At 29.9% G+C, this 14,300-nt stretch overlaps 1 protein-coding gene across 11 annotated transcripts in view; it reads left to right on the forward strand.

Annotated features, from left to right (window-relative positions):
- The window catches only part of LOC122500030, a 212,524-nt gene that overhangs the window by 82,948 nt on the left and 115,276 nt on the right, over positions 1 to 14,300 (forward strand). For 7 of the 11 annotated variants that reach the window (XM_043608711.1, XM_043608717.1, XM_043608719.1 and 4 more), the window contains 12 exons: positions 982 to 1,025; positions 1,554 to 1,752; positions 1,834 to 1,995; positions 2,952 to 2,969; positions 3,115 to 3,138; positions 3,922 to 3,948; positions 4,358 to 4,381; positions 4,523 to 4,546; positions 4,846 to 4,872; positions 5,023 to 5,040; positions 5,107 to 5,130; positions 5,257 to 5,283. In XM_043608711.1, coding sequence (XP_043464646.1) covers positions 982 to 1,025; positions 1,554 to 1,752; positions 1,834 to 1,995; positions 2,952 to 2,969; positions 3,115 to 3,138; positions 3,922 to 3,948; positions 4,358 to 4,381; positions 4,523 to 4,546; positions 4,846 to 4,872; positions 5,023 to 5,040; positions 5,107 to 5,130; positions 5,257 to 5,283 — 618 coding nt within the window. The remainder of the gene's footprint in view (positions 1 to 981; positions 1,026 to 1,553; positions 1,753 to 1,833; positions 1,996 to 2,951; positions 2,970 to 3,114; positions 3,139 to 3,921; positions 3,949 to 4,357; positions 4,382 to 4,522; positions 4,547 to 4,845; positions 4,873 to 5,022; positions 5,041 to 5,106; positions 5,131 to 5,256; positions 5,284 to 14,300) is intronic. The other 4 variants (XM_043608715.1, XM_043608721.1, XM_043608720.1 and 1 more) reach the window with 1 other exon arrangement.

Here is a 14,300-nt window from a genome sequence, read left to right on the forward strand (position 1 = left end):
TTGTCATCCATCTACGAATGTAGATAACTTTCAGCAGCCATTTTCAAGACCGTTATTTTGAAAAAAAAAAAAATTTTTTAAAGTAATGTCATGTATGTACTATCATATGTAAAAAAATTTATTACTTAACATTTTTTGTATTATAAATAAAATGTATTGAAAAAAATCACGTTTTTTAGAGTAACCTGGCCTTAAAAAAATTAACAAAATCTGATCTTATTCAAAATTTTATAAGCTTTCCAAATCTGAAAAATTCAAGTCTCTATCTTCATTTTTGTCAAAGTTATTACGATTTTAGTGGAGCTGTCTTTTTTTCTCCTCTTCGGTCGATCAAACCGACAATTTCCGACGGTAGTGTATATGTTTGTTTATAAACAAACTAAAAATATTTATTAGCCAACGGTAAAATTTCAACACCATAATCTTTGAACGCTTCATTTAACAAGGAAATTTTGAGCAAATAAAATCTTCTAGTGAAGAAGTTGTTCAAGATAGTCCAAAAAAGTTTTCTAAAAAGTAATAAATTATAAAAATTAATAGAAAAAATTCTAACAAAGTTTAACTTTTCTCGCGTGGAGGACTCTAACGAACCGAATTTCTATATCTGCGGCGGAGCCAGCTAGGACTGTCTGTTTTGTCATTTCACAGCATGTGGAGTAATGAAAATAATTCATGTTTCTAATCACAATAAAAAATATTAATAAATATTAATAAAAATATTAATTTGAAAAAAATTTAATAGATGTCGTGAACACTTTTTTTCTGCTATTGTATAAGCTAAAACTTTATTTTTAAAAATAAAGAATTAATTAAATACGTAATTAATATTTATTATTTTAATGATATTTTTTAACGATAAATTATATAATTTAATAATTAATTTATTTTTATACTGAGTGATATGAAAAAATATTCGAAGAACAGGATATAACCTATTCACTTTTTGCTCAACTTAAAACTCTGAATATCAATTTGTTTTAGGTTTTCGGCAGTTAGGTGACGAAGGAACTACAACTTCTCCCAAGGTTCGCATATTTTTAATTCTTATAAGTGAAATTGATTAATACACAATTAACATAATTATTTTCCATGCCACTGGCAATCAAATACAAATTTATATTAACCCTTTAAAATCTAAGTGAGGAATTGATTTGCATAGGGATGTTGATTTAGAATCAGTGACTCTAACTGCATAAAAGGGAATTATTAATTGTATGGATGACTTATGTCTTTGTGATTTGCGTTCATTACTCTCATATATTATAGTTGAAGAAACATATGTTTACCCTACTTCTCTAAAATTGATATTATGAAAAAATACACTGATCACAGACAAAAACAGATATTTCAGAACACGCTATAAAGAAGTTAGAATATCCTCTACATCCTAAATATATGGATGCTATCAGAGTAAAAACTAATATCTTACTCGTCACTAAAAAAGAGTTCTTACCGAACGAACCGTCTCAAAATGAGATATCTTTTATTGCTGTGTATATATAATTTTGTATAATTATTTAATCTTCTTCGATTTTTGGGTTAAACTGTTACAGAAATGGGATATTGATACCAGTTTTGAAAATTTAATTTACATAACAAATCTGCATAATAATGATCCAAAAATAATGACAAAAGAATTAATAAGAATAATCTTAGGTGAAAATAAGTTAAAAAATATGATAATCCAGCGTGAAAAGAATTCTGATGAATTGTATAGTCTTATACCTGAGAAAGTTCGAAAGTTTGTCATCGGTAAGTTTTTCACAATAAAAAATCATGATTTATTATCATTCTTTTAATATGTTGAGTTTAAGATAAATGATTCAATTTCAGATTATGTAAACTTACAATTCAATATAAGAATTAACGAGTCAACATTTAAAGACGCAGTAAATCAGTTATTCAATGATATTCGCGAAAGAAATCAAATCAATGAAGTCATTTCAGTTGACTCAAGTTCGTCGGAGGAAGGAAATAATATTCAAAGTGTGACAGGTAAGCTACAGTTTTTTCAAGTGTATAATTTTTTATATTTCGCCTTACTGTAAAATATACGCTACTTTGTTCCTATAAGACATTTTTTAATTGTTCCTCAAATTTTTTATTGATAAGTAATACTTTTCAATAACATTATTGCATCTTATTTACATTATACATATAGATTCTTGATAGACATTTTACAAACAATCCAGTATAATAAAAAACAATAAATTGCGCGCCTATCATATTTCTTGTTTATCATGTTATAACATATATAGTAAACTATATAAAAAACATGTTATGTTTCTTATAACCAATTGTTATTTTTTCAAAAAACTAATATAAGCAGAGTATGGAAAATCAAAAAATTAGTCCAGTAGTATGATAATAACTTCAAAAATTACTACTATCCCTATTAAAAATCCCCACATGGGATCATGTGTCAAAAAGCATGTTAAAGCCCGCTTCCATTAAGGAAACCATGTGAATTCCCATGTCAAATCATACAGGAAATTGAATAACGATTTTAGTTAGGATTAGGCATGGGAAATTTCACATAGAATTTTAAATTAGATTAAAATTAAAAAAAATTAAAAGTAAAATCCCATTACATGGGATTTTACTTGGGAATTCACATAATTTAATTTCTACGTAAATTCCCAAGTAAAATCCCATGTAAAGACCAACGTAGGAAACCATATGGAATCCTACGTGAGATCCCATATAGTTTCCTTAGTAATTGATTACTGTAGCTCCTATACTTTCACCGCCAGATGGCGAAAATGCCTTCTCTCACCGTTGAGATGATTCTGGAAGTATATATAAGAGCTGAGAACCTGTAGCACAGAGGAAGTGTTGCAAATAATCGAATTTATTCTATTCTGATCATTCCATTCGTAAAACATAATATTTATCCTCATTCTTGGTTAAGTTGTAAATAAGACATACACAATTTTTGAATTTTGTTAAAGGAGAGAATACAACAGAAGGTATGTATATATACATTATGTAATCAAATGTTACATCCCGAAGGAGTAAACAGCAGTAGTAAAATTATATTCCAGTAAACACATTCTTCATAATTGTGTTACATAACATAATAGTGACAGTGTTACAGTTTTTATTCTATTACAGATATCAAGGACGTGATTTATGACGGTATATTCATTTAATAAAATTGTTTTTCCATAATGTTATTAATTCACTTTTACTCTACTGGTCAAAATTAAGAGACCACTCATTTTCAAGCGAATGAAAAACGTTTTAAAACATAAGATTTATTAAAACTAAAATTTTTTTCTGTTCATTTTTTGATGGATGATAAAATTTTGAAAAACAAGATATTTCAGAAGTCGTTTGGCCAATGATTCATTTAGATATTTTTAAAAAATCGTCATTTTCAATGTTTTACAAAGATTTGAATAACTTCTAAAATAATTAACGCTTTTTAATGATCTTCGGCTTATTTTAAAGGTCATTTATTACACTATAAGAATTGCTTATAGGCATTAACGTGTAATGTTTTCCATAGAAAATGCAGACTGAAAGAAGAAAATAAAAAATCCATATTTTTGACTTTTTAAAATAATAATATTAAACAATTTTACAAAGCCTTCAAACTTGCTATGTTTCAACCCAGTAGGCACACTTGTTCAAAAGACGTCCTAAGGATGTCTTTTTGCGGACGTCTTTTGGACTTGTACAAAAAGACGACTTTAAGACGACTTTAAGACGTCTTAAAGACGTCCTATTCATGTTCTATGTCTTGGCCATTAGATGTCTTTAAGGTGTCCATACATTTTATGTTTTACAATGATTTTCAATCGTTTGAAAATGGGTGGTCTCTCAATTTTGACCGGTAGTGTACAAATATGTAGATTTTTAATAAACACCTTTTAAACATTTTAGCCTAATAGAGAATAATAAATTATTTTGTTACAGGCTCACCTTTAAGATCTTACGTACAAAGCAAGTCCAATATTTCTTACTGTCACTATAGAATAACAAGTTTTTAAAATATGTTATATTTTTCAATCTCGCTCATAACTCCATTTATAAAACATAATAATTATCCATTTTTTGGTCGCACTGTTAACAGGAACATTTTATATATAAGGAACCTGCACAGGAATTTGTCCTAAAAGCCCGTACTGGATCCGGTCGGGATCCTGTACGGGAATTTCAAGCTGGGAAACGTCTAAAATGTTTATTGTTTAAAAAAAGCGTTTAAGGAAACCCCATTTGAATTTTGATTCTTTATAAACAGATTCCCAGGAAACTGTCTCTCCTAATAGCTAATACAATATAGTATTACTTACTATATTAACACTTTTTATACAATATGAATTTTAAAAGTTCTGTTTTTATTTTATTACAGATGTCATGGACGAGATTAATGACGGTATTCATAATTAATATGCTTTTATATAACATTATTAAATTATTTTCCATGCATATAGGCTGTTGATAGACATTTAACAAACTTTATTAATACTTTTTATACAATAAGACTTTTAAAAGTTATGTTTTTATATCATTACAGATCTCACGGACGTGCTTTATCCAGGTATACACAATTAATATACAAAGCAAGTCCCAATGTATCGAGCAATATTATATGTTACTCCAGTATTATAAAATTTTTTAAAAATATTTCACACTATTAAATCTTTTTAATCCTTACATTCGTTAAACATACGACTTATCTTTATTCGCTTGGTTTCGTTGTTAATTATACCTAAGAACCGTCGATAAATTACGTAAGATCATTTAAGTGGGGGGTGGGTGGAAAATTTTTCTAGATTATTAATAGACATTTTTTAAACCATATAGTAGAATAAAAAGCAATAAATGATCTTGTTACAGACGTTTCTTCCGGATCTAACATACAAGGCATGTCTCAATATTTATTATTGTCACTAATATACTGATTTTGTGAAATGTTCAAATTCTTTTCATCACTCCCATATAAAACACAATAATTATCATCTTTCATGGTCATATTCTTTAATAGATCTAATAAATATTTGAATATTGTTGTAGGAGAGAATAGAGCAGAAGGTAGTATACCTTATAATACTTACATAAAAGAATGGTGACAGTGTTACAGTTTTTATTCTATTACAGATGTCATGGACGAGAGTACTGACGGTAAATGCAATTTAAAACATTCCTTTCTATATCATTATTTAATCTCTTTTACACACATCTAGATTATTAAGAGACATTTTTAAAACCATCTAGTATAATAAAAAACAATAAATTTTCTTTTTACAGACATTCCTTCCGGATCTAACATACAAGGCATGTCCCAATGTTTATTATTATCACTAGTATACCAATTTTTTAAAATATTAAAATGTTTTTCATCACTCCCTTTATAGAACACAATAATTATCTTCTTTCTTGATCACATTGTTAAACAGGCCTTATGAATATTTGAATATTATTGCAGGAGAGAATAGAGCAGGAGGTAAGTGTACCTTATGTTACATAACAGAATAGTGTCAGTGTTACAGATTTTATTCTATTACAGACATCATGGACGATATTAATGACAGTAAATTCAATCAATAACTTTCATTACTATGACATTATTTAGTCTCTTTTACGTACATCTAAATTATTAATTTACATTTTTTAAACTATCTAGTAAAATAAAGAACAATAAATAATTTTGTTACAGACGTTCCTTCAAGATCCAACATACAAAGCAAGTCTAAATATGTATTACTGTCAGTAGTATAAGAAGTTTTTAAAATATGTAGCATATTTAAATCTTTCTCATCAGTCTATTTAGTTTTAGTAAACATAATATTTTATCTCTTCGACACATTTTTTAATAGACCTGAACAATCTATATATATAAAATCAGACTGTTGTCTGTACATTGCTTAGAACTTAAAATTTCATACATAATTATTCGTTTTGAGCGTCACACGGAGAGAAAGGAATAGTAGACACATCCAGATACATGGATATCATAGCCATATTATATTGAAAAATACGGGATATCCATAGTTAAGGTTGCTGCATCCATATTCTATGGCTGGCTGTATATTGTTGGGGCAGCAAAAGATCTATTGTTGGGTGATCCATAGTAATGGAAATGGGAATCAAAAAAATTAGAATCACTCAATTAATTAAATTCCATGTCACTTGAGATATTTTAAACACATTTTTGTTAATTAATACACACCACTTATTGAATAACCGCATATTTACGAAATAAATTATTAGCCGACGGGGGAGACACAAACCCTAAACCTAACGCATACTAAACACTAACGCTATCCACTACACTATACACGCAACTACAATATTTGAGCATATAATATTCCTTATATACTCTACACATATTTCATGAAAATGAATTTACATAAACACTAATAGACAATAACGATAATAAATAATAAACAATTATAACACTATTTATACACAATAAACTCACAATGCGATTATATAAACGCGACAAGAGACCGACGCGACAGAAAAATTAAGACGTCCATTTTAAAAGGATGACATGATAACACAGCCACACAAAAAAAAAAGTTCTGATCTGGGGGTCTCACTATGTAGACTTAATGTTTTTGGGTCGCTGAATCCGAATCATTTAATTGAAATTTTAATTAATTTAATTATTATTATTATTATTATTATTATTATTATTATTATTTTTTAATTAATTTAATTATTAATTTAATCATTATACTTAACTGATTAAATTGAAACATTCAATTAATCCGAGCATCTGTTAAAAACACTCTAAGTGTAGCGGTGCCCACGACCAACTTTCGTATCCTTTTGTGCAGACCATTCCTCCGACATTTTCATAAAAGACAATTTAAACTCAACTAGAAACAGTTGACTTCGTTGTTACCTTTTCAATTCTATTTAATATAATATTATGCGGTAGACAACACTAGATTTTGAGTCCGAAGCTTACTAGCTTCGGACTCAAAATCTAGTAAAAACTATTGGACAGACACCTAAGTATCACTATGAAGGTTTAAGACCTTGGACGCACGAAACCCTAAAAATGATGTGCACTCAATGATGGAGAAAACTATATTTTTTGACTATTTTCTATTTAGCGTTCTAGAGAATTTTACAAAATTATATATAACATTCAAAATTTGTTTTTTCAGAATTTGTAAATGATAATGTAAACCAAAATCATAAAGTGACATATTATATTTTCAACAACACAATAATTAAATTTCTAAAAAAGTTCCACTGTAAATCAAATGAAGGTAATTTCACATTTAGCTAAAATATATTGTATATAAAAATTATATTTAAAAAGAGAAAAAATAAAAAAATCCAAAAAGTTTTGATAAAAAAGTCGCATACTGATGTCGTTGAAATTCTCACATAAAAGTGGAACAGCGAATAAGGCAGAGAATCAGAAATTTAATTTTCACGAAGGATTTTCCCCCAAAAAAGGCCATTTTTCAAAATCCTTTATTCTATTACAGATATCATGGACGATATTAATGATGGTATATATAGTAATTAATAGCATTTTTTTCTATAGCATTATTTAATCTTTGTTCCATACATATTGATTTTTAGTAGATTTTTAATAAAAAAATATAAATAATCTAATTTATCTTGTTATAGACGTTCCTTCTGGATCTAACATACAAAGCAAGTTCAAATATTTATTATTGTCAATAGTATAGAATTTTTTAAAAATGTCATATATTAAAATCCTTCTAATCTCCATTTATATACATAATACTTATCTTCTTTCTTAGTCACCTTGTTAAATAGACCTGAACAATATTTAAATATTGTTGCAGGAAAGAATACAGTTGAAGGTATGTGAACGTCTTTTAGTTGACTTTTTGATGACTCAGAGACATTACCATCATTGTCCCCGAATTGTCCGCGAGTAAATAGGGACGTCTCTAAGACGTCTTTTAGACGTCCCTGTGCCCACTGGGTAACAGATAAGTGACACTATTACAATTTTTATTCTATTACAGATATCATGGCCGCGATTCATGACGGTATATTCAATTTATAACATTCTTTTATATAGCATTATTTAATCTTTGTTCCATACATCTAGATTTTTAGTAGATATTTTACAAACATTCCAGTATAAAAGAAAACAGTAAATAATCTAATTTATCTTGTTATAGACATTCCTTCTGGATTTGACATACAAAGCAAGTTCCAATATTTATTATTGTCAATAGTATAGAATTTTTTAAAAATGTCATATATTAAAATCCTTCTAATCTCCATTTATATACATAATACTTATCTTCTTTCTTAGTCACCTTGTTAAATAGACCTTAACAATATTTAAATATTGTTGCAGAAGAGAATAACGTTGAAGGTAAGACTACGCTATGTAAAACAATATGTTACATCTCGAACGAGTAAACAGCTGTGGTAGAGATTTATTACAGCAAAAATATTTTTAATGAAATTCACAACAGATAAGAGAGAGTATTACAGTTTTTATTCTATTACAGATATGATGGCCGCGATTCATGACAGTATATACAATTTATAACATTCTTTTATATACCTAGTAAAAAAAAGTATTGGAAGAGAGCGAATAGTATTGGTGGTGAGTTTCTGCCAATACGTTGTCGCGTGAAAACCGTATTAAGGGCATTCTGCCAATCCTGCTTTTTCACCGTCAATACTATCCTCTTGAATCTTTCGATTTCACGTTCACTGACTCGATTTTGCATTTTAATCAAAAAGACTCATTGATTTAATGTGTAAAAATGCTGATAACGAACAGGAAATATAAAATTTTGTTAAAATGTAAATAAATAAATTTTGACAGCAGACTGTGTACTGTTGGTCTATTACCATATGATTTAGGGTATTTTCTAGATAAGCGCTGTGACTTATACTTACAGCGGCCCTAGCGCGAACGTCGAAAGCTCCCTAAATCATGTGGTAATAGATCAACAGTACACACTTAAGTTGAGTCACTGAACGTGAAATCGAAAGATTCAAGAGGACAGTATTGACGGTGATACGCTTTGTAAAACAATATGTTACATCTCGAACAAGTAAACAGCTGTAGAAGAAAAATATCACAGCAGAAATATTTTAAATAAAATTCATAACAGATAAGTGACACTATTACAATTTTTATTCTATTACAGATACCATGGCCGCGATTCATGACGGTATATTCAATTTATAACATTCTTTTATATAGCATTATTTAATCTTTGTTCCATATATCTAGATTTTTAGTAGATATTTTACAAACATTACAGTACAATAAAAAACAATAAACAATCTAATTTATCTTGTTATAGACGTTCGTTCTGGATCTAACATAGAAAGCAAGTTCCAATATTTATTATTGTCAATAGTATAGAATTTTTTTTAATGTCACATACTTAAATCCTTTTAATCTCCATTTATAAATCATAATACTCATCTTCTTTCGTAGTCACCTTGTTAAATAGACCCTAACAATATTTAAATATTGTTGCAGGAGAGAATACAGTTGAAGGTAAGTATACGTTATGTAAAACAATATGTTACATCTTGAACGAGTAAAAAGCTGTAGTAGAAATCGATCGATGACCCGTTTTAAGAAACATCCCTGACGCTAGGTAGGTAAACTACCCAGATGATGAAACAAAACAAGAACTTTTCCAAGTTACCCCTGAACTGAGCTTAATATTTTATTTCTACGAAGTTGCCTGCAATTTTAAACAATAGGGCGTGAGTGCCGTTTAAAAAGGAAAGAGACAGACCCAAGCTCTATTAACACCTAAACAATACTGAAAATCACTTTCTCTCAAAGTATGTGTTTTATTTTAAACACACTATATAAATTGAGAAAGTGAGAACTTCCACACGCCGGTGCTGTACGTTGGTCGACCGAAAATAGCGGCGTCCTATCGGCTTGCCATGCGGTCCTACGACTCAGCCTTGTTTATCGGTTACACTGTACTCCGGTGGTGGTTAACGAGAAAGAAACATTTTAGGCACTAACCTTTGATCCGGAAAAACAGAGTACGGAACTCCATTCTTATACTTTCCAATGATTTTAATCGGATGACAGCCGTGACACCGAACATCTTAATTGGTAGCCAGCCCCGAACTGTCGCAATTAGGTTACTCAGCTTCCTGCCTCGGTCCCATATATACACGGAAAAATTTTGGGACGTCAGATGCAGGAAGTCAGTGACAGAAAAGAGCATTTCATTATGTGTGTCTGCGGTGCATTTCGAGACATCTTCCCGTGTAGAAATTTCCCTAAGTTTCCCTACTAATAGTTGGATTCTGGCTAGGACCACGCCAGATAATCTAGCCTAGAAATATCTGACTAGAATCTTATTAGATTCTAGTGAAGAAATTCTGACTGGGAATACCTATCTAGATCCCGCTTGAAATCTAGAGAGGCACTTCCGATTAGAAAAAACTACTTAGACCCTTCCCTAATTCTGGTCAAAGGTATCGAGTCGATACATCGATTTTATCCAACGTCGATATTCTGTCACATGTTGTTTTTCTTTGCTTTCCTCGTGTCATTTAGTATACTGATTTTGTGTAAAAAAGATGATACATTAATCTCAAGCAAGAAAAAATGAATAATAATGAGAAACAAAAAGAACAAGCTCGATTGCGTAGCAAAAAATATCGTAAAATGAAATCCGTGCGCACAGAATTAACCAGCAGAATGCAATATGTTGAAGATCAGATGGAATTCGACAAGTTATCAGCTGACTTGGCTAATTCACATCCTTTATTAGCAGGTAAATAATAAGATTATGTTACAAATTATCAATTTAACAATATTTTATGTAATAATATTTAATATTAGGTCAGCAACATTTATATGTGATTAGAGTTAAAATGTATGCCACTACTATTTTGAGGTTAGAAAATTCAATTAATTATATAGATATACACTATAAAAATCAAAATTAAAATTAAATTTTTACATCTACACAGAAAAAATTAGTTACCTATAACAGCTACAAATTTTGCTATTTTAGCGAAATTTTTAATTGTTTAAATTAATACTTTCGCTATTTCTGGTGAAGGTTTTTTCCGTTTATTTTTTACATTGTATATAATAGAATAAGTTCTTTAAATTTTTTTTAAGCAATTTTTTTTCAAAGTAGTAAATTGTCGAATTATCGAAATTCTCGTAAGTATAATTTGGAATAATTGACATCTTGTTTCAAACATGATAATTAGTGAATAAACAGAATATATTAAAAATAAATGTTATAAGATACAGTGTTGTTTTTATTTTTTGTTTCAAATAGTTCTAATGTAAATATATATTATCTGAGTATGTAATTTTTCACTTACAAATAATTGTTATATTAAAGACTAATATTTTTCATAATAATTTATTGCGTATTGCACATTTTTTAGGTCTGTCAAGTGGTCAAAAGTCCAATGAAATTGAAGATATCGTACGATCGATTCATGAAGATAAGAAGATAAATACTTCTAATGAAGAATTAAGCCTGGAAATCGGCAACGAGGAAAAATATTTAATGCAGGATTTGGCAGAACTCAACAATGACGAATATAGCAGTGATTCTTCTAAAAATTCAAATAATTCTAATGATGATTTTATGATGCCAGAAATGCCCCAATATAATCTACCACCAGAAATAGAAAAGTTACGTAATTTCGCATTAAAAATTAGTCAACAAAATATGGACGAACTTCTCAATATTTAAGACTAAATCTTCTTCCGACATTACCTAAAACCACTAAAACACTTTTACGAACTGTTGATGCTGAGTATAATATTATTAAAATGATTAATGCCAAAGGAAATCCAGGACATTTTGTATATTTTGGGATAGAACAAGGTTTACAAAGCTGTATAAATCCGGAGTTGCACAAGGATGGGAAAATCGAGTTAATAATTAATTCTGATGGTATGCCAATCAAAAAGTCAGGGGATGATCAGTTTTGGCCTATACACTAGAACCTCCAACGATTGCAGCGTGACCTTCTTGTGTGCAATAGATGGAGGTTTTCACCTTGGCGCCATCTTTCCATAAAAGTGTCAACACTCAGGGCCGTACACTCTCACATATTTTGTATTGGCGTAAAATGTCATTTTTATCCTCGCCATTTTTTATTTTTTTTAAAATATTATGTTTAGTTTCAATGTCTAAGTGCGTTCTTTTACGTTTTTGACCTTTTTCAGTCTCATGTTGAAATATGAAAATACAACTTTAAAAAACGGGGCGCAAAAGAACACTAAACTTAGTACAATACTGCCTTCGCATTAATATGGCGGTGTCCTCCCCTCTCACCCCCCTAGCGGATGACCACCAAACTTTCGTAAACAACTGCAATAGATAGAGATGCAATCGTTGGAGGTTCTAGTGTATCTTGTAAAGTGATCTTCGATCCAGACATTTATGAGGTATTTGCCATTGCAATATATTTTGGTCAAACAAAACCAGGCAGCGTAGATGAATATTTAGAAGATTTTATCGAAGAAGTCAATGAGCTTCAACGAGATGGAATCATTATCGACAATATCCATTCAAGTATCGTATTAAAATGCATCATAAGTGACACACCAGCAAGAGCTTTTTTAAAAAAAACTCTTGGTCATAAAGGTAAAGAGGCTTGCGAAAGGTGTGAAGTGGTAGGAAAAACTGTAGAAGGTACTACTGTTTTTTCTTCTACGGAAGCAACGGAAAGAACGGACGAATCTTTTCGAAATTTTCGTCAGCCACGACATCATCACGGTCATTCACCATTGGAACGTATACAGCCTTTCATAAATTTAGTTACAGTATTTGTTTTGGACACAATGCATCTTTTATATTTAGGAATTATGAAAAAATTGATTCACTACTGGACTGATAGAAATTCGAGGGCCAAGTTACGGGTGGATGATAGAAACGAGCTGAATAGACGTATGGAATCTTTAGCTCCTCAGATACAAATTTGGAATTCAATAGAATTCCAAAGAAAATCAAGGTCGACATCATCTATTGCTAAGTGGAAAGCTACGGAGTTAAGGTTCTTTTTACTTTACTGCGGGCCCATTGTTTTGAAAAAACACTTAAAAAAAGACTTATATGAACATTTTTTAGTTTTACATACAGCTTCTAGGATTTTGTGTTCCGAAGAGTTTTGCCATCAATACAATCAACATGAGTCAGTTTATTTAAAATCATTTTTTACAGAAATGGAACAATTTTATGGTGCTGCATCTCAAACTCTCAATTCGCATCATTTGCTCTACATAAGTAATGATGTAAATATGAAATGTAATTTGAGTCGCATTACTGCTTTTGAATTCGAAAGTTTCTTGGGCAAAATAAAAAGAAAACTTCGAACACCAAACCGTCCACTAGCACTAGTGTGCAGAAGACTTCATGAAGAGCGTAGTGTAAAGTCAAAAAAAAGTAACGTTACCACCACCTATGGAAGTTTTAAAAACAAGTGCAAATGGTGATGCCACAAAAATTAAATTTAAAGAAATGATAATCTCAACGAATTCTCCTAATAATATGATTCTTCTGCACAATAAAAATATTGTAAGCGTGACCAGAATGTTTTTTGACAACGAAAGTTTGAAAATTCAAGGTCAGATTTAGAACAAAAAAAACCTATTTACAATTATCCAACTTGTTCTGAAAAATTTAATATGTGGAATTTACATAGCACACCTTCAAACAGATTTGTTACCACTTCAATAACATCAGTTGCTAGTAAATTGGTCAAATTAGAAATGTCGTTTGAGAAAGATGGTCCTTTGGAATTGTTTGTCATTCCTTTTTTGCATTAAATTAAGGAATACGTTTTTTTTCGTTTTTAAAATTATATATATGGGACATTCCACGTCAACACGGACAGAGCTCTAAACAAAAATTGCTTTGATAGATTTAAACGTTCTAGGGCTTAAAAGATTTCTACATTCATGTACTTTAAGATGGCGATGGGCGTTTTTTGCAAAATTCCATTTCCGATGCCAATAGAACTGTCAAAAGTCAAAAGGTCCAAAAATCTCAAAATACTTTTATGAATTAAAAGCAAAAAAGTTACTCGGAGGCTTTTGGGGTCGCAGATTATGAATATGAAGTTACTTTGTAGAAATTCAAAATGGCGGATCAAATTTTTTAATTTGATCAGATTTAATTAAAAAGTGTTACTCGGTGGTTTTTAGCGTATCTGATTATGAATTTGAAGTCTCAAACACAAAGTAACTTTATATTCATAATCTGCGACTCCAAAAGCCCCCGAGTAACACGTTTTAAGGGAATCGGATCAAATTTGAAAATTTTTTCCGCCATATTGGATCCGCCATTTTTAATTTTTAAAAAGTGACTTCA

The sequence above is a fragment of the Leptopilina heterotoma genome, unplaced genomic scaffold, assembly GCF_015476425.1.
Source record: "Leptopilina heterotoma isolate Lh14 unplaced genomic scaffold, ASM1547642v1 Lhet_180, whole genome shotgun sequence".
Taxonomy (NCBI): Eukaryota; Metazoa; Arthropoda; class Insecta; order Hymenoptera; family Figitidae; genus Leptopilina; species Leptopilina heterotoma.